General features: G+C 39.7%; 1 protein-coding gene across 7 annotated transcripts in view; it reads left to right on the forward strand.

Annotated features, from left to right (window-relative positions):
- LOC127418870 (utrophin-like) overlaps positions 1-26,829 on the forward strand; it is a 333,951-nt gene that overhangs the window by 137,571 nt on the left and 169,551 nt on the right. For 6 of the 7 annotated variants that reach the window (XM_051659723.1, XM_051659719.1, XM_051659722.1 and 3 more), the window contains 5 exons: positions 1,443-1,645; positions 2,428-2,545; positions 6,814-7,019; positions 9,956-10,110; positions 10,796-10,985. In XM_051659723.1, coding sequence (XP_051515683.1) covers positions 1,443-1,645; positions 2,428-2,545; positions 6,814-7,019; positions 9,956-10,110; positions 10,796-10,985 — 872 coding nt within the window. Of the gene's footprint in view, positions 1-1,442; positions 1,646-2,427; positions 2,546-5,057; positions 5,243-6,813; positions 7,020-9,955; positions 10,111-10,795; positions 10,986-26,829 lie in introns of those variants that run through there. The other variant, XM_051659725.1, reaches the window with a different exon arrangement.

Here is a 26,829-nt window from a genome sequence, read left to right on the forward strand (position 1 = left end):
GCCAGATGGGCAGGTTTGAGATTTAATCACATTTTGTTTTAATAAAGGATATTTCTCTCACCAGGAAAACTTGCAATAGAACAGTGATGAAGGGTCGGACATTAAGGGGGGCTCGGGGCAAAATACCCCCAAAAGTGACAAAAAAATGCCCTGAAGTTTAAAATGTTGGTGCAAAATATGCCCTGGGTTCTGTTTTTTTATTTTTTATCTATTTATTCTATCTGATATAGTCCTCAAAATTCTAATTTAAGAGTAGCATTACACGTTATGACATAAAATGTTTTTAATAGAAGTATGACACTGTACATGTTTATATGTTTAGAAAAAAATGCCCTCATAAACATAAATGCACCTGAAAATAAAATCCAATCTGCAATTATTGGCCCTGTTAATTTCTGACAATGCAGTAATATAACATTATTATTCGAAATATTATACTAACTTGTCAATTTCAATGCTCTTGGATTTTGTGTTTTTATTTTTTAAAGTCTTTTCAGTGTCACTGCAAAGCACATAGAGTTGCTTCTGAGCAGTTCTGGGTTTGATGCATCATAATAATCAGAATATTTGCCTGCTATGACGTGATTTAAGGAATTACTCTCTGTATATTAGTAATTCAATCATAGTTTCTGTTCTGTTATTCTGTTACAAATACAATTTAAATTTTTGATTTTAATTTGATCAAAATGATTGCGCTCCCTTTAACTTGGTTGACGCTCAAGGCCGAGCTGAGCGCGCACATTACTGGGAGAGATGATTGAGTTTCTCGCACTCTCTTTTATGTCTTAACTCTCAAATGGCGCTGGGAGGCGTAAATAATTTTTCATGTTTCTATGAAAATCGGAACAAACCAAATCACTACAATGAATTCAATTTCCCAGCTGTACAGAGGACATTAAAGGAAAGTGCGCGGCCGCACTGAGTTCGAGCGTGCACAGAGACACGGGAGCGGCCGCGCACTTTCCTTTAATGTCCTCTGTACAGCTGGGAAATTGAATTCATTGTAGTGATTTGGTTTGTTCCGATTTTCATAGAAACATGAAAAATTATTTACGCCTCCCAGCGCCATTTGATGCTGCACAACAATAGCTCTACTCAGTTGCATGATGCATGGTGGTATCGGGACAATTTATCGAGAACGTGTACGTGAGCAAAGTATCTAACCTGATAGCAATCCTTTCACAAATGCATCATTCTTTTGCGTGGCGCTTTATCCGTTCATTTCAAACTCCTTAACTGACGATGCGCTGTGAAATGTGACTGCACTTTATAGCGACACCCAGTGTTCAGAATATTAATTTAAGAAAATGTCTGATAGCAGCCTAAGACTGTTTGCGAAGGGTTCGTGAATAAGACGAAGATTTGTGTGCAGAAATATCGCATACAAAAGTGACCCAACTGTTGTGAATTCACCCCTCAATAAATGTCTTTGTATGTCTCAGCGGGCGTGCCATCTGCTGTTCACGTGGTCAGTCTGATGAGCGAGGAGCGACATCAAAGTCCAGAGCTGGTGGGCCCAACCGATCTCAACCAAACAGCTACAGAGCTGGCGGACTGGCTCCTGCTCATTCACCAGATGCTCAAATCCAACATTGTTACTGTGGGAGAAAAAGATGAGATCCTCACTACCATCGGCCGCCTGCAGGTCAGAACAAGAGAGTGTGTGAGGACGAGAGAATGTGCTTCCACCTGGGAGGGTGTTTGTCTTCCGTTTGAAGATGTTTAATTTAAGTTGACTTGATATGTATTTGTTTGTGTGATTGGACAACAACTGTTACCAGCTCATATCTACATCTTATGAAAAGAGAGAAATTGTTCTTACTCCAGGGGGCGCTTGATGGTTCAGAAAGCCAAAACCTCTGTTGAACTGCATTCATATCTCAGGATATTTTTGTCATATTGGGGACATTTGTAGTATAAAATGATACTGCCCTATGAAGGTCTAACTGATTTCATTGTGGAATTAGCATTTTTTAAATTCCATTTTCTTTGAATTAAAAAACAGTTAAACTACACTGGTCTAACACAGGACAGATAGTCGAAGAGACCCAGTTGTGGTCTTAACTTGATTTAAATGTGTTGTACTGTATTTTGCACTAAGCATTTGTATTTATTAAATGCAAGGATTGGTACCTCTAATTCAAATGAAAATCCGCCCCAGCAATCTCTATGAATATATATATATATATATATATATATATATATATATATATATATATATATATATATATGTATATGTGTATGCTTTATTCAGTAAACACAAATGTGTTTTGGTCATGCCAGATGAACACTGCAAGTAAAAAAATAAGATAATTATTATCTAGATAATCTTACTTTCCAGTTTAATATGACTTTGCTTAATTTCTATGATGTTTTTATGCTGATTGTTATTCTGTCGGTCATTCTATCTCTGTGCTTTGTGTATAGGTGACTAAAGGTGATCTAGAGCAGAGACATCCTCAACTGGAGGACATCATCACTCTGGCTCAGAACATTAAGAACAAAACCTCCAACCTAGATGTGCGCACTTCCATCTCAGAGAAACGTGAGCATGTTCTTCATCTTCAACTTCATCATCTTAATTAAGGGTTTAAAGGGATAGCTCACCCAAAAATTTAAATTCAGTTATTGTTTGCTCACCCCTGTGTTATTATCACATGACTTTCTTTTCCCTTTTTTTTTTTTTTCTTAACACAAAGGTAGAAATTGTGAAAATATTTGTGCTCAGTGATCAATGGCAGGTTATGGTGACTACCTCTTCAAGCTTCAGAAGAACGCAGAAGTAGGGTACAACAGGGCTAAAGGCTCTGTGGGGTAAAAGGCTCCATTGTTTTTATTTTCTCCCAAAACACTAAATAGCAAAAATATCTACCACAGAAATTTCCTAAACACCTGTTTGTCACTATACACTGGAAATGTTTCCTGTTCCATAAGATCTTTGTGTGTGGAGTGTAAATGTTGATTTTGAGGCAGTTTGATCAAAAATATATATATTTTTTTTTTATCCCCTTTCCTCCCCAATTTGGAATGCCCAATTCCCACTACTAACTAGGTCCTCGTGGTGGCACGGTTACTCACCTCAATCCGGGTGGCGGAGGACAAGTCTCAGTTGCCTCCGCTTCTGAGACAGTCAATCTGTGCATCTTATCTCGTGGCTTGTTGTGCATGACACCACGGAGAATGACAACATGTGGAGGCTTATGCTACTCTCCGCGATCCAAGCACAAATTTCCACATGCCCCATTGAGAGCGAGAACCACTAATCGCGACCATGAGGAGGTTATCCCATGTGACTCTACCCTCCGTAGCAACCGGGCTAATTTGGTTGCTTAGGAGACCTGGCTGGAGTTGTTTGATCTAATTTTTTATGTTTTTAAAATGTTGTAAATTAATGTAGCTAATGAAAATCCCTGAAATGAACACATTTCTTTTGAGACAAAATACTTTTTTATCATTTTTGCTTTTGTTCAAGTTCATTAAATCAAACATTTTTCAATAACTGTCCAATAAGTGTAAGGATGGTATTTGTGTAAAAAGACCCCTTGTTGCAGGGGCTAAAGGCCCCTATTAAACACATTGTTCTTTTTAAAGTGGGGGGAATAGATTTTTTATGAAAAATGTTCAAAGTGGGCTCACATTGACTCATCCAATCATAATAGAGATTAGTTTGTTTATAGAATACTTCAGACGTGATAAAATGCTTAATGTGTTTGAAATTAACCAGAAATTGTTGACTTTTTCCTGAAGTAGTTATTTTGAGTAAGCATCATCTTAATTTGCTACTCAAAAAAGCATCTTGCTGTCTCAACATTATTTGCATTAGTTGATAAATTGCGCCCTGTTACTGTTGCCTATATATATATATATATATACACGATATCACTTTAAACCCCCTAGGGGCCTTTTACCCCAGTTGTGGTACAAAAAAGCTAAATTTCCTTAAGGGGTGCCTTTAGCCTCGTTGTACCCTATAATTCAGAAGTTTAATAAATGATTCCATGAGACTCACGATTGTATGAAATCATACGATGAGGTTTGGTGAGAAACAAACCAAAATCTAATGTATTATTTAGTGAAACTGTTGACCGACCGTTGCTGTCCTGTGTGCGTTCATGAGACTGGATGAGAGCAACAGCTCACGTAGCCCGATCGCGAGATGGGGCGTTCAAGGGAAAATTTTAAAACAGGTCCACCACATCGATACTAACAACAGAACACAACACAGCTGCACACAAACCAGAGAACTGAACTTACTAAATATGTCTGAGTTTGTAGTCGGAGAATAGATGCACTTCTATGCCCAGCCTTATTTTGAAACAGGATTCAAACTGAACGATAGAGGATGCAGGAATGTCTGTAAACCTCTTCTCTCTTCTGAACTTATGTGTGTGTAACAGACCTCTGCCTGAAGACAGTGAGACCTCGGTGAAAACATTCTGTTGGTGCAACATTCAAAATCAAGAAAGTTTTACCTGGCTACTGAGATGCTGGCTTTAATATACTGTTATGAGAATTTTTGTACCGGTGCCAGTTCACAGCAGATGTGGTTACCTGGTGCAATGCTGGAAATAGAAACCAATCGATCAACAGAATGTCTCGTCGCTCGTCACGGCTGGTTAGGAGAAAAACTCTGATTAACATAGAGAATATACCTTTTATCGCATGTCGTATGCCGTCAGGTCAGGTTTGTGACTGTGGCTGCCTTCGGCCTCCTCTGTCTTTCTCTCTCAGTTTGATTCAGAACTCTGTTTCAAACAAATAAGGCTGGGCATAGAAATGCATCTATTCTCCCACTATAAACTCATCAGACATATTTAGTTAGTTCAGTTCTCTGGTTTGTGTGCAGCTGTGTTGTGTTCTGTTGTCGCTATTGCTGTGGCGGGCATGGTTTTTAGATAAACAAAATGCTCCATCTTATGTGTGTGTGTGGGGGGGGGTGGTATCTGTTGCTCTCATGCAGTCTTATCATGAACGAGCAGAGGAGATCAATGGTTGGGCAACAGTTTAGCTAAATAAGACATTCGATTTCGGTTTGTTTCTCAAGAAACTAATCGGATGCTTTCATAACAATCATGAGTCTCATGGAATAATTTATTAGACTTCTGAATCGTGTCCTTTTGAAGCTTGAAGATGTGATCACCATAAACTGCCTTTTTATGACATCACTGAGCACAACATTATTTCACAATTTCTCCCTTTGTGTTAAGAAAAAGAAAGTCAAATGGGGGTTTTAACAACACGGGTGAGCAAACAATTACTTAATTTTAATTTTGGGGTGAACTAACCCTTTAAGCACTGTAGGTTCTTCTCCTGCTTATCCACTTCATCCATTTCTAACTAAAACACCCTAGGTGAACGTAGCCGCCTTTTCTACTACTTAAAATTTTTTCCATTGAGGTTGATGTCGTGTGTTTAACGTACTGTTCAAACCACTGAATTAATGCCAATAATGCAGGTTTTTTCTCTTTGTGGATCGCCGCTTTTAATGCTGCATCGCTTCTTTGCTTTATTAAACTTGTCACGGAGCCCCTTCTACTTTTAAAAACTCCAGTCTCCACTCATTTTTTGTGGCCACTCTGTCTTTGTGGAGTTTGTGCTGCAAATCATATAAAAAAGTATACTGCATAATCTCTGAGAGACGGGCTTCAAAGTTATCCATTTTAATGACAGTAACCTAGGTAACAACTCAGCTGGTACGTGCGATTGTAAATAAAAAACATAATGTCCAAACCACACCCACGATTAGTTTTAACCAATCTTCAATGCTCTTCGATCAGCCGAGTTCTCCTAGGTCAAGAATTTCAGAGTTGTGCGTAAACAGGATAAAAAATATTCTCAAATGAATATATTGACAGAACAAAAACTTCACTGCATTTTGTCATAATTTGTAGGTGAACAAAGCGATGCCTATTCGCCTACTAAGTACAAATTAGCCTTTCTTTTTCTTCTGCTGCTTCATCCTTTTCTTCTTCTGCTGCTGCTGCTTTTTTTGCTGCTTCTACTTCTGCTCTTTAAGTGAAGTCCAAGTCAAGCAAAACAAAATATACAGTCAGTGAGCACTTTATTAGGTACACCTGTACATCTACTTATTCATGCAATTATCTAATCAACCAATCGTGTGTCAGCAGTGCATAAAATCATGCAGATACGGGTCAGGAGCTTCAGTTAATGTTCACATCAACTATCAGAATGGGGAAAAAATGTGATCTCAGTGATGTGGACTGTCGCATGATTGTTGGTGCCAGATGGGCTGGTTTGAGTATTTCTGTAACTGCTGATCTCCTGGGATTTTCATGCACAACAGTCTCTAGAATTTACTCCGAATGGTGCAAAAAAAATCCTACTTTTTCGAACTCCTGCTTAACTGTTTTTTTACGATTTGCTCTAAATTTTGCTTGTAACATTTAGACCCCTGTCTTCACCAAAAAGTTATCAAAAGAATGTTAATTATATGCTCTCACTCCATGCTTGTCCCTTTAGATTTTACATCCATATGTGATGTATGAAATGTGTTACTCTCCAGTTAAATTTTAAAGTGTCTTAGTGTTTCTAGAGTTGAGTTTTATGGTCAGGGTATACAGCAGACTGCTTTGATAAATTGGTCATTGTTAAAAAATAAATTAATAAAGAAAAAGAAGTGAAAACAGTTATAGCTAGAAACTTGGGGATGATGAATAAAGTGTCAGATATTTTCTGGATGGCACTTTTGTAAGAGGTAAACAGCAGCTAATGGAGCAGAAGAACTGTATTAATGAACATCATCTGTTCTGAGAGATAGTGACAACCGTTCCTCATTTTCTGTTGTGTATTCAGTGGAGAAAGTGCGCAGCCAATGGGACAGTACACAGCATGGAGTGGAGGCGCGGCTTCAGCAGCTGGATCGCATGATTGGCCACAGTGACCAGTGGGAGGTGCAGAGACGGAAGGTGAAGGCTCTGATTGGTCAAAATGAGATGCAGTTGCAAAACCTGCTGCAGCTGAGCCGAGAGCCGCTGACCAAACAGATCAATGACAACAAGGTGAGACCTTTGAACTATATTAACTCTCAGGCCACATCCACACTTATCCGTTTAAGATTGAAAGCACTTTGAAAGTATGCATTGAAAGGCTCTGTTTTCGGTGTAGGAAAGCTCCATTCCAGTGTGGGCGTTAACGTAGCAAACTCAAATAGTTTTTAAACAATAAAATGTTTGTGAGCATATGGACTAAATGTGACCTTTGAAGCTATAAGATACAAGAAACAAGTTCTTATGTGGAGGGGCTTCTTTTTAGGCACAATATGTTCAAGAAGTCCAAGCCCAGTTTTGATTCTGATACAGAATTTATGTCTGAATTCTATTTACAAAGTACAGATTAAAAGAGTAACTGATAATTTATTACTAGATAAAATTGGGGGAGGTGTTATACAGGGGTTAAATGTATGTTTATCATCTTTGACTCTGCTAACTACCACAGAAAATAGTTTGCTCATCCCTCAGTAAGTAAGTGCAAGGCAAGTCTATAAGGGCAAGGCATTGCACCTGGGTTAGCATTAAAATACAGTTTGTTTTGAAAATACAGGCACAATAATTAAATGTTATACATGTTCAAATGACTAGTGTGATAAAATTGCTTACTAAACTCATGCAAAGTTATATCCAACATTTAAACTACTGTCATGACCGCCAAAAGCCACAAAACCCAGTAAATTTCACACAAAAAAATGAACTTTCACTCTCGTCAGTTTTACTCAATCCTCCCATGTTCATATTACTCAGAAATCCATATAACCCAGGAAACTTGAATTAACTGAGTTGATTCTAGTCTTGTCAGCATTACTTAATCCATTTGCATTTGGACAACATGAATAGTTTTTGTTTGGTTAACTCAAACTGGACAGAGAATTTCTAGTTCCCAGCATGGTTTGAATGGGACTCCAGATTTTTAGTGTCCTGCTTGTTGCTTTATCCATTTGGCAATTGCTGTTCTAACCAGGTTGCACTCAGTGTTGCTTCCCACCAGCATGTATTTAGCATGCTAACATTTCCTAGTGACTAGCTTGCATGTCACTACAAGAGTTTCATTTGAGTTATTTTGACTTATTAAATGTTGTTGGGTTTACTTGATTCAGTTAGATTACCTCTACTTGAAGTATTTAAGTTGAAATTACATGGTTATTTTAATTTAAGAAAACTGGGGCCTGGGTAGCTCAGCAAGTAAAGACGCTGACTACCACCCCTGGAGTCGCGAGTTCGAATCCGGGGCATGCTGAGTGACTCCAGCCAGGTCTCCTAAGCAACCAAATTGGCCCGGTTGCTAGGGAGGGTAGAGTCACATGGGGTAACCTCCTCGTTGTCGCTATAATGTGGTTCTCACTCTCGGTGGGGCACACGGTGAGTTGTCTCCGCGGTAACGCGCTCAACAAGCCACGTGATAAGATGCACAGAGTGACGGTCTCAGACGCGGAGGCAACTGAGATTCATCCTCTGCCACCCGGATTGAGGCAAGTCACTACGCAGCCATGAGGACTTAGAGAACAGTGGGAACTGGGTATTCCAAATTGGGGAGGAAAAAAAAGAAAAGAAAAAGAAAATGTAAGAAAACTCATTTCAAACATGTGGAACCACTGTCCATAATTTAATCAAGTTCAGCCAATGATTTTTGCTTGCAAGCATACCAAAAAGGAACTGTTTACTGTTTGTCTACATAGATTACATTGCTAACACATAACCAGTAGTTCATCCACCTAGAAAAGTAGTCCTTTTACCACTTTACAGTTCAAATAATATATTTTATGTGCGTGTGAATTCATATAAGTGCTTTAACAATACACATGCTGCATGTTTCTATTTGTAAACCCTCCAGAATGTCTCGCCCCATTTATGTCCATTATAAATGCATTAATCAAAACACGATTTATACTTGTTTTTACAAAATTAGGTATGATTTAAAATGAGTAAGTGATAACAGAGTTAGTAGATTCAAAGCTAATGAGGGCTGAAACTTTTAAATGAACCTCATTTTTGTCAACACCATCAGGTTTTTATGAAAGCATAAAAAAAACAAAATTAAAAAAATCAGGCAAAATTAAAGTCAGTCTTAATTCTAAAGGTCTAAATTTTCACTGCTCTGAGCTCAACAAGGTTACACAGGCTCAGGCTAGAGTTTTATATTTTATATTTCTAGGTAATTTCCTTTAAAAATAATTTCAATGGGTCCTGTCAGCAGTTAGCAACATCAAATAAACAAAATGGCCACTGCATTTATATACATGTGTGATATGCAACATATCAACACCTTTTTTTTTTTCTCATTCTTTTTTTTTTTTTGTCAGCACCTTATTTTGTCATATCGTTTGTCCGACCATGGTGGCAATTCACTAGATATAGCTGAAAATCAGTTTGAAATCATGATGTAGTCTTTATTCATCCATTCACTGAAGTCAGTGCAATATTTGTCAGTATTTATAACAAGGAAAAAACACATTTCTGGTGAATACCTCTGAACATATTCAACTAATTTATAAGACATAATTTGCTGATGATTTCCAATACTCAGAAATCATTATTTGGATAAAAGTGTCTGAAATGACTACTTTCTCTACTGTTTAACTGGGTGACGCACACTGCTGTCTGAAACTTCCCTGTAGGGGATGCTAGAATCATAATTTACTGGCTTACTGTTTGGTGTACACATACATTAATCAGACGTTTTAAACATAAGCACATATTTGAGTGTTTTCCCTAGGATCAGATTGCATATTGTTGGATTAGAGGAAGATTTTAGCCTTATAGTTGATGTTGATGTTCATCTCCGAGTCAATTCAGGTTACCTGACACCTTCAGAGTCACTCTCTGCAACAACAGACCCATTTAAACCTTGATTTCTATAGTGACTCCATGAACATTGTCATAGTTAAGCATAGGTTGTGCTGTTGTAGATTGTAGGTTTATGAATTGATTTCCTTGTCTGTCAGGCGTTCCTGCAGGTGCTCAGTGGAGGACAGGAGAGTGTGACCTCCTTTAACGAACTGTCCAATCAGCTGCTGCAGGAATATGCAGCTGATGACACACGCAAGGTCAAAGAGGTTATGGACAAACTCAACACTTTGTGGAACAGCGTCAATAACAGGTGCGTAAATAATAAAAGCATGTGCATACTTGTATGCGCACACACATGGATCACACACAGAGGGCTGTGAAATCTAAGACCACTAGTGAAAATGCTGTTAGTTTGCTTTTTTCAAATTTAATTTCAAATACTTTTATCAGGATTGCTTACATTTAGTTAGAGACTTAGAAAAAAGGCAAAACCTTACATTTTTCCCCTAATTTTATGTTTTTTTGTTTTGTTTTTTTTTTATTCCCAAAATTCCAAAAAACTTTGTTTATATAGAGGTTTGAAATAGATTTTGAACTCCAGATTAACGTGGTCTCAGACTTTTGGACACCACTGTGTGCACGTTTAATACACTAATCATGAAGTCTGGCACTCGGCCAAAAGAGAAATGCGTATTTCCATTAATCACACACAAACACCCTCTAAAACAGCATGCCATCTGTAGCAGCTTTGTACGTCACGTCAAATATAAACATCCTTTCATTCTGACACATGCAATCATGAAAACACGATGTTTAGTACCTGCAGCTGTCACACACACCGCGGTAAAGATGTCTCCTGACATAGAGCAATTTAATTTGTACATGTTAATAACTGGTTGCAGTTGTTTGGATTAATGGATAAATAAATGAACCGACACTCACTGAGTGTACAGCTGTGATTTAGCGCTGTGTTTTTACTGGTTCATTGTTATCAGGGCCACTGACCGCCAGGCGGCTTTGGATTCAGACCTAAAGACCCTGCAGGCGTCCCTCCGAGAGCTCGAGTCCTTCCTGAAGTGGCTGCAGGAGGCGGAGACTACCCTCAATGTGCTATCTGATGCCGCCCAGAGGGAGGAGCTCGCCCAGGACTCCGTCCGCATCAAGGAACTGAAAGGCCAGCTGGGGGTAAGAGCTGAGTTTACGCTCTGTCTGTGATGTGTGGATGTTGAGAAGTCCATTTGAGTCTAATTGTGCATTGCCGGACTTTGGATTTTCGATATAAAGTCTGGTCCACTTTGCAAATTCTGTATTCAGTCTATTGAATTAAAATAATAGAAAAATATAAAACTACTGATTTTAAGATGTTGGTTATAAGTATAGATACTACTGTATATAATGAAGTTTACTGCAAAATATTCAGATATATGCAAATAGTAGTTTGAAAGTGTAGACAGACCAACTCGAATGTCATTCACAGTGCGTCATTGAAGTTTGTGGTGGCTGCAGAGCTCTGTTGGTGCACTTTGTTTTCCGCAGTGCTGTGTTTTGTGGGTCTTTGTCTTCAGGATCTTGGTAGTGTAGTTCTTCACTAGGAATTCTGCTTTTAAAAATGATGGCTTCAGCAGAAGCACATACCATCGATTAACAACCTCAGAGCTGTTTTTAAAACTGAATTATCCTTGGGGAAAAAATAATGCAATTTTTACTTCTGGAACTCTACTGTAGCTCTGCTGTAACAGCATCTTTATCTTTATTTTCTTGCTTCTAAGTATTTCAAACAAAACTCTTGAGTATCTTTCAAAGATGCCACTGACCTGGCAGACTTCGGCACATCCAGTGACATGTTCTTCCCCAGAAGTGCTGATTGTATTAGTGTGGTACCTATTAAAGGGATAGTTCACCCAAAAATGAAACTTCTATCATCATTTACTCACCCTCATGCCATCCCAGATGTGGATGACTTTCTATCTTCAGCACAACACAAATTAAGATTTTTAAAAGTATATTTCAGCTCTGTAGGTCCATACAATGCATGTGAATGGTGGCCAGAACCTTGTAGCTCCAAAAATCACATAAACGAAACATAAAAGTAATCCATATGACTCCAGTGTATAAATCCATGTCTTCAGAAGCAATATGCAAGGTGCAGGTGGTAAAAATAACAATATTTAAGTCATTTTCTACTCTTAAATTTCCATTTTGACTTTCAGATGTAAAGGTGAAAGTGAAAGTGGAGATTTATAGTATTAAATAAAGACTTCTCAGCCACACCTATTTTCTGTTTCTGAAGACATGGATTTATACACTGGAGTCATATGGATTACTTTTATGTTTCGTTTGTGATTTTTGGAGCTACAAGGTTCTGGCCACCATTCACATGCATTATATGGACCTACAGAGCTGAAATATTCTTCTAAAAATCTTAATTTGTGTTCTGGAGAATAAACTTTTTTTCAGTCCGTTTTTAGGCAGACTGATAAAAACCTGTGCACACTGACACCCAGAAGTTGCATAAAGGCAACCAATCACATTGGAGCTTGTGATTTTCAGTCAGCTCTTACCAGTTTCGTGTGCACAAGGCAGCAGTCGGTCAGTGAATGGACTGCGGGCATGCCTTCTGAGGCTGAGACTGATCTAGGACATAAAAGCACTGAAGTGTGTGAGCGATATTCAATTATCTACCATCATTGCTCATTAGTTCCCCCATAAGCATGCGTGCAATCAAGGTGTAGATCACTGCAGTTGAGATGTGTCTCTCTCTCTCTTTTTCTCTCTCTCTCTACATCACGTCTTGGTTTCTTGGGTGAGTCTCTGTTTGTTCTGTGAGAGTCATACCTCACAGTTTGAGCTCTTTATCTGCTGTCCTCTCTAATCATGCTTGGAATATCTCTGCTTATCTGCCTACTGTAAGATTCACTTGGAAATCAGGACTCTACACACTCACAATGCTTATGCACACTGAAGTAGAATTTGTGTGTTTTTATAAAACAGATGGATGATATTTGAAGGCATTGTTAAATGGTCAGTATAAAATCTCTAAATTCATATAAAACGAGCCACGTTGCCACTGTTATCACTGTTAAAATTGCCGCTTCACATCGTTGTGCCTTGCAAAATCCATCAACTGTCATCCAATCACTTTAAAAGACTTTCTAAGTGTTGTCATGCTCGTTTTGTGTCATTTTGTTTTTCATCTATCTTTCGCTTAACGTCTTTCTGGATATTTCTTCCTCTTTGTCACAAACCGTTTCTTTTAGTTTTTTTTCACAATCCTCCCTTTGTAGTCAGTCCTGTTTTGCCATTTTTCAGCATTCATGTTTCTCAAGGACAGGTTCAGGTTTATTTATTTATTACCACAAAAACATGTCTGTGATTGTCAGTCAGTAACCATTGAATGGCATGCCATGAAATTGTCTTTTATCTCGCCTGATGTCTTTATTTGTTTGACGTTAATTTCAATGCCATGAGAGTGACATGTTATTGATGTCTTGATGTCAGAATCACTTCTAAAATGCTTTCACGTTCTCAGTAAGAACCTATCATTTATTTGATAATACCATTCAAGCACTTTGTCGCTTTGATGTAAAACTTCTCAGAACTCTCGAAAGAGAGTTGTGAGTGTGCATTTATTTTAGGAAAGACAAAATTAGACTCTTCATGTAACCTTGCGGAAGACTGTGACTGAGAGGTGGTCGCACTAATCATATATCATGGGTAGCTCAGCGAATAAACGCGCTGACTACCACCCTTGGAGTCGCGAGTTTGAATCCAGGGCGTGCTGAGTGACTCCAGCCAGGTCTACTAATCAACCAAATTGGCCCGGTTGCTAGGGAGGGTAGAGTCAAATGGGGTAACCTCCTCATGGTCACTATAATATGTGGTTCACACATGGTGAGTTGTGCGTGGATGCTGCGGAGAATAGTGTGGAGCCTCCACATGCACTATGTCTCCGCAGTCACGTGCTCAACAAGCCACGTGATAAGATGCGCAGATTGACCGTCTCAGACGTGGAGGCAACTGAGATTCGTCCTCCGCCACCCGGATTGAGGCGAGTCACTATACCACCACGAGGACTTAGAGTGCATTGTGAAGATGGTATTCCAAAAATATCCAAAGATATTTGCATATACTTGTTTAAGAAAAAAAATAATCTGGTCTTAATACATTAAGCTCCGATAAAGAACACAACAGATTTCCCCCATGCAAAACCATTATAAAGACAAGGCTTAACGTCAAACTTTAATAGTTGAGTTTAGATTCGGGGCTCATCAGCTTGCCTGTAGATAGTATTCATTGTTAGTAAGGTGCAAACTGAATTTGGTCTTGCAGTGCTGCCGTCTTAGTACATTTGAGCAATGTTAATTGTTTCTTTATTGTTTTTTTATATTATCATTTATACTATTTATAATGGTCATCTTTTGCTTTGGATTATGGTGTTGTTGGTTTGAAAGTAGATAGTGTTTATGACGAGGGGCATGCAATTGAAATTTTGTCCTTCCAGGTCATTGTTTTAGTACATTAAGTCACATTAACTGTTTTTCACTTTAAGTGTTTTCTGTACCTTGCGGATGAGTTTTGAGAGCTATGGCATGTGGAAAGATTTCAAGCAATTTATAGCTTATATTTTTGTCCATTTGTGACAAAGTTTTTGTATTGCTTCAGACAAATTGGAACAAAGTGCATGAGTCATATAGACTACTTTTATGATATGTTTTACAGTTCTTTTTTTGGTCCTTTTTTTGAGCTTGACAGCCCCTAGTCACTGTATGCTTTCATTGGATGAAATGGAGCAACAGAAACATTCTTAACCCTTCTGTGCAGTTGACAATCAATCAAACACTGGAGCACTTAGCGGGTCAAATTGACCCGGCTCGTTAAATCTCAGTTCAGCAGTCACAATTTGCACATTTTCCCCCCAACAACTTTTTTATCATCAATAACTAACCTGTCAGTAATTTACAAATGTAAAATGTACTAAATTTATAGAAAGTAAATGCTCCAAATTCACAGAGAAATGTTTTATCTACATTATATATTTATGGATACATCCCTTCCCTATTTGTATCAATTGACTTGCGTTGTTTTTTTTCTATTGAGCTAATAATATTGTGACAATTTACATATGTCTGTGTGTTTGGGTGGGTGGGTGTGTAGAGGAAAGGGGTACACAAACATATTTGTTGTCATCATGGTCAATATGTCATACTGATATTGGTTTCTATTGTTTTCAAACAGTTAGGCTCATTTTGCTGATTTCACACTGCATTACAATTTTAAAAGACAAGTTTTCTGGCATATTTCAGCTTTCTCTGAAGTCTTTAATGAATCGGGTCAAATTGACCCGTAACAACTTATTTGTTACTATTTTTATAGCATTGTTTATAAATAAATAACAATTAATAATTTTAACATTTTCAGATCCAGATCACCTCCGTGGAGCATGTCATGATGATTCAGACCAGAAAGTTAAAGTTAAATTGATGTAAATCAGTGTTAAAGGTTAAACGGGTCAAATTGACCCAGAACTGCATTCAAGGGTTAAAAATCTCATTTTGTATGCTACAGAAGAACAAGAGTCAAATGGGTTTGGACTGAAATGAGGTTGAATAAAAGATGCATTTCATTTTTGGATGAACTAACACTTTGAGAAAGTAAATGGTGTCTATTTTGGTTTCATATTGACTTTCATTTTAATGTGTGTATTCACAGGTCATCCGAGAGATAAAATAAAACGATAATAGGTCTTTGACACACACAGAGAGAGAGCGAGAGAGAGAGATTATTATTATTATTTTATTATTTGACTTTTTTATGTATGTAATACATGTTTTTTTGTTTGTTTTTTTTTTTTTGTGAGAGAGAGTAAATGATTTCCATTCAATTTCATTAGTGCTCTCTTCATTTCTTCTTCATTTCTGTCATGTCTCACTGCTCCATTTCTCCCTTTATCTCAGGAGACGCGCTCTCTTTCAGTAAGTGTGTCACCCTCACTCATTCCCTTTATGGATTTATTCTCTCTCTCTCTCTCTCTCTCTCTCTCTCTCCCTCTCTCTCTGTCTTTCGTATTGCTTTAGGTGCTAAAAGAGAGAGAAACACACTGGAGTTTGTCTCTCTCTCAAACAGTCTTTCCCTCGTTCTTCGGCGTTCTCCACTGTTCTACATTAATTCTCTCTCCGTGACTCTTATTTACCGCTGGAGAGGACAGCGCTCATTACCACCGTGCTCCTGACGTGCTTCAGTTGTGCTTGTGTGTGTGTGGGACATGTTTGTCAGGTCTCGTCATATTTCGCCCGGCTGGTGGTGGGGGATATGTGAGCGTGCGTGAGTGCGCGCATGTGTGTGGCGGAGATGATGCGTGCTCTCAGACACTGGCAGTCGTGTGCAGGCAGAGTTAAGATGATGGCTGTAGTTCGGACGTCTCTGCAGAAAGTGGTGGTCTTCTTACACCGGCTCCAGAGAATGGCGATTTCCTCACCGCGTTACCAGAAACTGTGCAAGGTCAGTCCCGTGTATGCACGCTCACTGATGCGTTTGGTTTACGGTCGTTTGCCTGTATGTGTTTCTCTAAGTTCTGGTTGAAGTTTAGGTGGATGGTTCATTCACTTGTTTCATTGCATGTCTTCTCAGGATATTTACTCATTTTTTGTTTTCCCTGTCAAATCCTTCACAATGCCTCTTCACTGTTAGACATTTCTTAATCCGTATAGTTTTATTGTTTTAGCTGTTTTTATATTTTAACAATTTTGTTGTATTGCAATTAAAAAAGCATGAGTTTGATGTAATTTGTAGTGGTCTGTTGTTCATGCCGAAAGGCAACCAGGTAACTCATAAAAACCCTTGGATGTCTTCTCAGGATTTTAAAGCATTTTGTTGTATTACACCATTTCTGTTCTTTTTTTTTTCCTTCATGATCGCTTGCTTTACACTTTTTCAAATTTTTTGGTTAATTTGGTTGCATTTAGTTGTTTTTTGACCATTTAAATGTCTATTTTTTGTTGTGTTTAGAATAGTGTATGAGTTGGTTATAACAAAACTAATACCAGATCACACTGTGAGCATTTAAAAATAAATTGATTTAATAATGTTTAATGAATTTTAATGTGATGTTTCAGAATAGTCCACAAGTGTATCAAGAGTAAGGTGACAGCAAAAGACAACTTCTGTTGTTTTTACAGAAAGGCAGTGTAGAAAACTCTTATAAAGCGGATCAGACCAGGACGGATGTTTGAAAGAAATTAAAAATAATGTTTGATGAATAATGGTGCAATGTTTCAGAATAGCGCACAAGAGTTTAATGTAATAGTTGATGTTGTGTTCTGTTGTTTATGGTAGAACACAACCAAGAAACACATACAAACCATATGAGAGTGCAAATAACATTTAAAATCAATCCATTTAATAATTTTTGGTGGAATTTCATGTGAAGTTTCACAGATATTAAAGAAGAGTAATACTGTATATGAGTGATGCTGTGTTTAGCTGTCATCAGCCAGAGAGTGTGTGTGTGAGAGTGATAGAGATTATAGAAAGCAACAGCTGTTCTGATATTCCGTGTTTATCTGAAATCCTCACAGGATTTACACACACATGCTTCTCTTAGTCACGATCCGCTGAGAACTTCTCAAACAATAGTGAAATGATCATAGTGTATGTTTTTAATAAATAGAGCAGCACGTGGCTTTCTAGTGTGTGTGTGTGTGTGTGTGTGTGTGTGTGTGTGTGTGTGTGTGAGAGAGAGAGAGGATCTCTGCCATTGTAGGATTACGGAGTACCCACCTCTGGTGTTTTAAAAGAATTAATATTCAACACTTGTAGCATTTTTTTTTTTTTTCTCTTATAATGTTTATCTACTTATGACGTTAGCCAAGGTTTCTTGCTTCTACACCTTTAAGATTTTTTTGTGTAAATTATTTCTTATGATTGGTTAACCTTTTCACAAGTATACTGTGTAACAGCGTCCATGAAAATAACTGAATACTGAGTACATGAAAGTGCTCCTCCCCACTCTCCTGCCCCACTTCTATTGTGAGCCTGGCCGAAGGACAGCCCTCAGAGGCGGGGCTACAATAACGAGAGGGAGGGGTGGGACGTTCCGCCACATCCCCTCCGCCCCTCTAAGTGTCACCCGAAAAGCATCTCCTCCCATGCTCCTATAGCTGGAGGTACACACTCTTCAGCCGTCCATACAGGAATGCTACCTCCTCAACCAGGCCCTACGGTCAGTGTGGGCATGTAGGGGACACCTCTCCGGGCCAGCTCACCCCCTCACTCGCCCCGGGCAGGGACAGAGACAAACAGGTTAAACATGACAGCCTCAGCCAACCGCAGATTAAATACTTAAGTGCCTCTTACCCTTTTGCTGCAGATTCTCCGTCCTGCTCCAAACTTTCCATCGAACCGGTGAGTTCCATCGAACTAATGAGAGGGTGAGTAACGTCACTGTTGATGGCCAACCATGCTGTCTGTCAATCTGCACCACTGTGGTGGGGTGAGCAAGAGACAGAAATGGTGGGTGTGGCATCAGGCCTCGGGAGGTGTTTTTAAAAAAAAAAAAAAACATTTTTTTTTAGAATAAACAACGGAAAATGTTCAAAAAGGGGAATACAAGTATCCAAGTGGGAAAGTGTCCAAAATAAAGGGGGATCTGGCACCATCATGGTGAACATGGCTATGTGAAGACAGGGAGTGGAGAAAGAGCAAGGTCCAGGTATTATGGACGGGGTCTAGTAGCTACTTCCTCAAGTGGGTCAGCTTCCCTGGGGCCGCGGCATGCGAGTGGAATGGCCAGTGGGATTTCGGGAGAGAGACACACACGGCAGCTGCGCGTGGCTCTCTCTCTCTCTCGAACTGCTGCATCCAGCTCATCTTTATCCCTCTCCTCGGCTGATTAGCCCGATTATGGGACCGGGTGTGCTCACTCACGGCTCGGCCCCACCCTCCTCCTCGTCACACTCCTCCCTCCTTTGCCTCAGGCCGGGGAACCCCCTTCTGGCCGCGTCTGCCGGTAGGCTTTCCCCACCTTCCTCGAGACCTGGGAGGGAGACAAGGGGAGGGAAAAGGGAAGCGGGAAAGAACGAGGCAGATCGACAGTGAGAGAAAGAAAGGAGAGAGAGAAAAATTGCTCGCCGGTTTCCAGACACGACGTTGCCTGGTCCTCGACCACTCCTCCACCTTCTGGCGGATGACAGCTGCTCCTCCCCTGCCGGACAGCAGCGAGTCCTCCGACCCCTGGCAGATGGAACACCCCTCAACTTTCTGGTGGCCGGTAGCAAGCCCCTCTGCCCCTGGGAGTGGCTCCACCGCTCCAGACGGCCAGCAGCGAACCCTTCCTCCCCTCATGGATGGCGGCCATTCCTCTGTGTCCAGGTTGCCGGCAGAGACTCCTCCATCCCCCGGCGGACAGCCGCGGCTGCTCCTTTGGGCGGACGGCAGTGGCAAGGACTTCACGACAGCACATCCCTCCTCCTTCCCAGGTTTCGGCACCAATGTAATGGGGGGGTTAAAATGGGAAAGGAGGAGGCGGGAACCGGACGAACCATCAAAAAGACACAAACATAAACGCACACAAGGCAGCTGTGTGTGGCGCTCTCTCTCCTGAACTGCCGCATTCAGCTCATACATTTATCCCTCTCCTCGGCTGATTAGCCCGATTGGGGGCAGGGCGTGCGCAGTCACGGCCCGTGAATGAGTTCTTGACTCATTCATTTTTGGTTTGAATCAGTTTACTTGGTTAATGAACATCTGACTCACTTTCTGACTGGATGTTTATATGACATGATTTATTGAGAGAGAGAGACACACATAGGAAAAAAAGAGAGTAAATGAGAAGAGGGCAGTCATGTGAGAAGAGAGACAAATAAAACAATATGAGTGTAAAAGGAACTTAAGGAGTGGAACACATTATATGTGGAAAAAGACTTATCCACTGTGATTTACAGTGCATTTAACCTGCGTCATCCAGGGCACAATAATGATGGTTTAGAAATGACCCTGAGGGTTACTCGCCCTGTCTACACCACTCCAAGAAAGAGAGTATCATTGTGTATTTGAGTCTTTGCCTGATGCGGCTCATTTCTGATTGGCTCATTTGTCCTGTATGTGAATTCATTGAGATGCACAAACTCCAAGTGTTTAACCTCTCCTGGGCCAATTCTTCACTGAGGAACATAAGTTACTCCTCACTCGATTAAGCAGCTCTGGGCCAGATGGAGGCAATGCGGTGATCGTTTAAGTGTCCCAGGGTGGCACTGCTGGCTCTGCATCCTTGAGAAAGAGCATCAGTCATTCTGCACTCCATTACTCTCCCCTGGGAGGAATCCATTTTTTGGATGACGTTGGAGCCTCCCTGGGTTTGTTCCCCCGCACCGCTTCCATATGAGTGTGATAAATTAGTCCAGCTTGCATTGAGCCACAAGTGTGTGTGTGGGTTTGGTGCAAGTGTGCGTGTGTCTGCCAATCCAATTCCACATCTAGCTCCTTATAACTTAATTGTTAGAAGATTTTCTTCCTGTTTCTGCCTGTGAATGTGTGATGGAATATTCAGTGGTTATATTCTAGTGATGGGAAGATCGGATAATTTTACTGACTTGAATCTTTGAGTCTCGTTCAGCAAAATGAACTAATCTTTATTCAAGTAATTTCATTCATTTGAGCAGAATTAAATTAAAATGTTACATTTTAGCCAAATACCCCACGTCACGTCTACTTACGCAAACTTTGATTATAGTCCCAATAAGGAAAAATGTATAATGCAGCCAAGGACAAATTATGAGAAACAGAAATGATTAGTTCACCTCTCGAGTCTTCTGGTCCGAGTCGTTTGTTCTTTTGTCACGTGACAGCCGTATGTGCATATCGTATATGGCTGTCACATAACAAAAGAATGAACGACTCAGACCAGAAGACTCGAGAGGTGAACTGATCATTTCTGTTTCCTGTGTGAGCATTGCATAGCGTATATGGCTGTCACGTGACAAAAGAATGAATGACTTGGACCAAAAGAGTTGAAAGGTGAACTAATCATTTCTGTTTCCTGTACAGCGCCTATGCGGTTTTCACGTAACAAACGAACGGAGGTTGCGCAATGCACATGCGCAACCAACACAAAATGAACTAATCACTCTCTGAGACTACTCGTTCTTCTGAGTCACATAAAAAATGTGTTCAAAATGAAGGAATGGTTCATGAATGACCCATCACTATTATATTCAACCCGATGTCTATGTACTGCATGTAGACTGTCAATTACTACTGATTTATTGTTATTATTATTGGTAGTAGTAGTATTAGAGTGAATATTACATAACTTTACAGTATAGTTCTGTCATACTTTTTTAAATAATTTCTCAAGGACATAACGTGATTTTAATTTGTGGGCTGAATGTTTATGTAATGACATTTGAATTTCAGATGGTATCGGTTTTTGGTATCTGAGCATTTTTACGAGTACAAGTACCAGTACATGAGTGCGGTATCGAACCCGATATCGATACCAGTTTTGGTATCGGAACATCCCTAGCATTTAGAGCATTTTTATGAGTACAAGTACCAGTACATGAGTGTGATATCAGACCTGATATCGATAACAGTATCGTATCAGAACATCCCTAGCATATAGAGTAATACATTTATAATAAAAGTCTAGCAGGCAAGCATTCAGAAATATCATGCTCATATTTTTGTTAAAGCACTTGCATGAATTTCTTCAAATAAAGAAACACATTTTCGAGGTGGGACGACTTTCTTGTTGGATGAACCGAAACAACTGGTTCTTTTGTAGTTGGACTACTTTTCTAGGCAGTTGAACTTGCATAACCAGCATAAATGCTCTTTTGTGGAACTACTTATTTGGGCGGATGAACCGACGTAAATAGTCCTTTATAGGTGGGACAAAGTTTTTAGGTAGATTAACCAGCATAACCAAAATGATTAATTCCTTGGGAGGTGGGACTACTTTTATAGGCAGATGAACCAATGTAACCAGCATAAATGGTCTTTTTGAAGTGGGACTTTTTTCTAGGTGGATAAATCTGTGTAACAAGGAAAATTGGCACTTTTGTAGTGGGACTAGTTTCCTAGGTGGATGAACTTGCGTGACCAGTGTAAATTGTCCCTTTTAGGCTGGACTACTTTTTTAGGTGGATGAACCAATGTAACCAGTGTAACTGGTCATTTTGTAGTGTGACTCCTTTTCTAGGTGGATGAACTTGGGTGACCATTGAAAATGGTCCTTTATGGGACTACTTATTTATGTGAACGAACCAATGTAAATCATCTTTTAGAGGTCAGACTGCTTTTCTAATTGGATGTATCGATGTACCCAACACAAATTGTCCTTTTTAGGTGAGACTACTTTTCTATGTGGACGAACTGACATAAATTGTAGTTTTGAACAGGGACTATTTTTCTAGGTGCACACTGTCTGACTTTGGCAAACTGGTGTACCCAATGTGAATTGTCCTTTTTTGTTGGGGCTGCTTTTCTAGGTGGACAAACCAATGTAAATTGTAGTTTTGAGGTGGGACGACTATTCTAAGTGGATGAACCAACATAAATTGTAGTTTTGATTGGGGATTTCTTTTCTAGGTGGGTGAATTATTATAACTCCAATTCTGTTATGCACACTGTGAACCGAATCAAAATATTATGTGTGTTAATTGCCAGCATGCATGCCGTTCATAGACATCCTGTAACTGATTAAACCACAGCAGTTATGAGGGTTGCATGATTTCCTGCACTCATACCCTTTTTGATAGAAAAAGCCTAACCAATCTGAATGTGTGAAAATGATCAATTCAAACATCAAGTAATAAAGCCTGGATATGCTATAACCCAAGTACTGTAGAGATACTGCATGTACTCAGTTGAAAGCAGCTGAAACATCAGCACCCCCATCCCTCCAGGCAGAGGAGGTGCAGTGCTGAACCCCTTGGCCACTCACCTCTGTACCCTGGCGCGGTGACCCTGGACTGAGCTCAGAGACTTGCCCAGTCTGTCTGTGCTCCTCTGGAGGTTTTAGATAACTCTGCATTAGCAGTCTGTCATTTCACACACACAGCCTCAGGTGGACACACACAATAATCAGTTTCTGTTTTTTTCATATACACACTGTCTTCTCTCTCTTAAGTGAGCCAACACATTGTGAGTAATGGCTGCTCCTCCCCTCACTTAAAGCACATTTGCACTGATGTCCATTACTGAAAGGCTGAGTGAAAGGGCTACATTAGTGTGTGTGCGTGTGATTGTCAATTCAAATGTGTGCCAGAGTGAAAGGAGATCAAGATTAATCTGTATTTGTGAGCTAGATCATCAAAATTTGCCACATTTTAGGAAAGAGATGTGTGAGTGTGTGTGCATAAATCTGTTCTGATATTGGATGATACATTGTCTGTCCTTGGACAAAAATGTCTGGGAATTGGCTGGTTTAAAAAACCTCTCGTCTCCTCTCCCCTCGTCCCATCCCCTCCCCTCTCCTCTCCTCTCCCCTCGTCTCTTCTCCTCTCTTTTTCCTCTCCCCTCATTTCTTCACATCTCCTCTCGTCTCCTCTAGTCTCGCCTCATCTCGTCTCCTCTCCCCTCATCCCCCTTGTCTTCTCTCCTCATCTCTTTTCCTGCCTCCTCGTTTACTCTCGTCTCCTCTCCCCTCGTCTCCTGTCTCCTCTCCTCCTGTTTCTCCTTTCTGTTGTCGCCTTCTGCCATCTCCTCTCCTCACCTCTTGTCTCGTCTCTTCTCCCCTCATCTCCTCTTGTCTCTTCTCGTTTCCTCTCCTCTCCCCTCATCTCCTCTTATCTCCTTTCATCTCATCTCCTCCCCTCTCATCTCCTCTTGTCTCCTCCCCTCACGTCTCCTCTTGTCTCATCTCCTCTTGCCTCCTCTCCTTTTGGTTCTCCTTTGTTGTCTCCTCCTGCCATCTCCTCTCCTCACCTCTTGTCTCGTCTCTTCTCCCCTTGTCTCTTCTCGTCTCCTCACCTCTTGTCTCCTCTCCTCTCCCCTTGTCTCCTCTTGTCTCCTCTCCTCTTGTTTCTCCTTTCTGTTGTCTCCTGCCATCTCCTCTCCTCACCTCTTGTCTCATCTCGTCTCCTCTCCTCGCCTCCTCTTCTCTCATCTTATCTCCTCACCTCTCCCCCATCTACTCACGTTTACTCTCGTCTTGTCTCCTCTCGTCTCCTCTCCTCTTCTCTTGTTTCTCTTTTCTGTTGTCTCTTTCTGCCATCTCCTCTCCTCCCCTCTCTTCATGCCTCTCCTCATCTTTTCTTGTTTCTGCTATCCTCTCCTTCCCTCTTTCTTGCCTGTCCACATCTCGTAGTGTTTTGCACTTTTCTTCTAGTGTTTTCTTGTTTCTCCTCCTATCTTCTGCTCTCCTCTCCTCTCTTCTCTTCTTGTTTCTCCTTTCCTCTGTTGTCTCCTCTCCTCTTATTTATCCAATTCAGTTCAAATTAGCTTTATTGGCATGACTGCATGCACAATGATGCCACAGCATGCTATAATAATAATAATAAAAAATATACATACTCATAACAACATACAGGTTATATGCATATATGGTAAACTAAAGGAACTACGGAGATGAATGAGTAACAGCAAATTCAATAAAAATAACATTATCAGTAGTTATTGAGGGGTCACCCTTTCTCTCAAATACATACTTTGCTGTTAAATGTATACATTCAGCCTTCTCTCCTAGAACATGAGAGTTTCTCCACATTACTCACTCTGCTGAATTCAGGTAGTATCTGTCCTATGACTTTAAAGTATCTGTGTATGAAAGTCTCATATTTACTGCACTCAGTGAGTAGTGAAGTTCATCCTCGATGACTCCTTGAGTGCCGTGTGAACACAGTCTGTCCTATCTGGGCCTCCAGTTCTGCCTCTGCCGACCCGTCTCCACAGCCAGACTGTGCTCACTCACACGATACTTCGTCAGAAGCTTCCTGTGACGGTAGTCTTTAATTTTTGTAAGATATGATGCCAGTTTATATCCTGTCTTAATTTTTTGGGAAATAGTTTAGTTTATTAATTTCTTTGAATTTTCTTTGCCAACAGTAAAGGTATTATTCTAGGGTTGTGTTTTGTATTTGTTTTAGTTTTGCCTGCCTGAACTAAATTGATACATTTAGCCACTAAATATTGTAAGTGTCGCTCTCTGGGTGTGCTGCTCTGCATATAAATGCACAGTAATGGTGATTTTCAGAAGAAGAGTGTTACCCAGTTCTGTCCTACAGCCCAGGTTAGAAGCACTTCTCTGAACTCCCAGGATGTTTTTACAAAATGCTAGGTGGATAGTTTCAGTTGAACGTTTGTCCCAAGATTCATAATTTAGTTTAGATTTGGTTCCCCAGATTTCTCTGCCATAGAGAAGGATGGGTTTAATGACACTGTCAAATATTTTCAGCCACAGTTTGATTTGGGGGTTAAAATTGAATAACGCTTTTCTTACAATGCAAAATGCCCTACGAGCCTTGTCCGTTAGGTCCTTTACAGCCATGTCAAATTGTCCAGAAGCCGAGATTGTTATACCTAAATAATTGCAACTGGTAACATGGCAAAGAATTGTTCCCCCAAGTGTAAAAAACATATGTTTTGTCTTTAAGACAATTGTTTTGTTATTATAACTTTAGACTTGTCCATGTTTATTGGTAGGGCCCAATTACTGCAGTCATTTTGTAGAGTAGAGAGTCTTTCTCGTAATCCCTCTTCAGTATATGAGAGCAACAGTTGGTCATCTGCATACCAAAGACATTTGATTTCTCTGTCCTCTAGAGTGAGTCCAGGGCTAGATGGGTTTTGTGGCCAATTCATTGAAATACATATTAAATAAAGTTGGGCTTACCCTGCAGCCTTGATGAACTCCCTTATTCTGGCTGAAATATTCAGTTCTTTGCTTCTTATTTTAATGCAACATTTGTTGTCTTTGTACGTGTCCTTTATTAAATCATAATCCTTTCCTCATATTCCACTCTGAATCAGTTTTAGGAAGAGTTCGTTATGCCAAAACGAATCAAAGGCTTTTTAAAATCAATGAAGCAGCCAAATATTTGTCCTTGTTTTTTTTTGGTGGACATGTTTGTGTACAAGAGTGTGCAGTGTGTAGATATGATCAGTTGTTTCTTGTTTTGGCATGAATCCAATTTGACAATAATGTAAAACCTTGTTTTCTTGGAGGTATTGGACAGATCTGTCATTTATAATCAGTGCTGGGTGGATTACTTGTGAATTGTAATCCGGTACTAATTACAAATTTTATGACAAAAAAATTCAGTCAGTAACGTGATCTCGTAGATTACATTTTGGGGTAATCTAATCTGATTACTCTTTGGATTACTTTCAACCTAATCCAATTTTATTTTGTCACATGCATTTGAGTTGGATAATCTTTTTAACATAAAAGTACAAAGAGGAAGAAAATGCATTCCATTCCTTATTATAAAAAAAAGAAAAAAAGAAAATAATAATAAAAATCTCATGACATTTAAAACAAAAAGTGCATTAAACATTACATGAATGAAATAAACATTAAATCTAACAGCAATGACAGTGCATGGCCAAAGTTTATCATTCAGAACACTGAGACATCAAGTTCATTTTAAGTGCATAAAACAATAACAACATTAAGAACATTAATGACCAGAAAATCAACAGCAGCATTGCTAGGTCAAAGCTTTCATCTAAAAACATTGAAACCCTTTTAACGAGCGAGTATCAGTTCTGAGTTCAATACACACAACCCTCCCTCTCTCTTCCGAAAACACTTGAAGACTAACTGAACGCACAGTATCAGTGGTGTGCTGATTTAAAATGAAGATTAAAAAAAGAGAATGATTAGGATGATCAATAAATTAACAATTTACTGCCATTGCCTTGTAACTATGTAATCATGTAATCTGTAAAAATGTAGCTGTAATCCAATTACGAGTATTTACAAATGTAATTTAATCCAATTACAAGTACTTGATTCTTGTAATCTGATTACATAATCCATATTACATGCAATCCGTTACTACCCAGCACTGTTTAATGCAACAGAATAGTT

The sequence above is a fragment of the Myxocyprinus asiaticus genome, chromosome 28 (assembly GCF_019703515.2).
Source record: "Myxocyprinus asiaticus isolate MX2 ecotype Aquarium Trade chromosome 28, UBuf_Myxa_2, whole genome shotgun sequence".
In the NCBI taxonomy this organism is placed as follows: Eukaryota; Metazoa; Chordata; class Actinopteri; order Cypriniformes; family Catostomidae; genus Myxocyprinus; species Myxocyprinus asiaticus.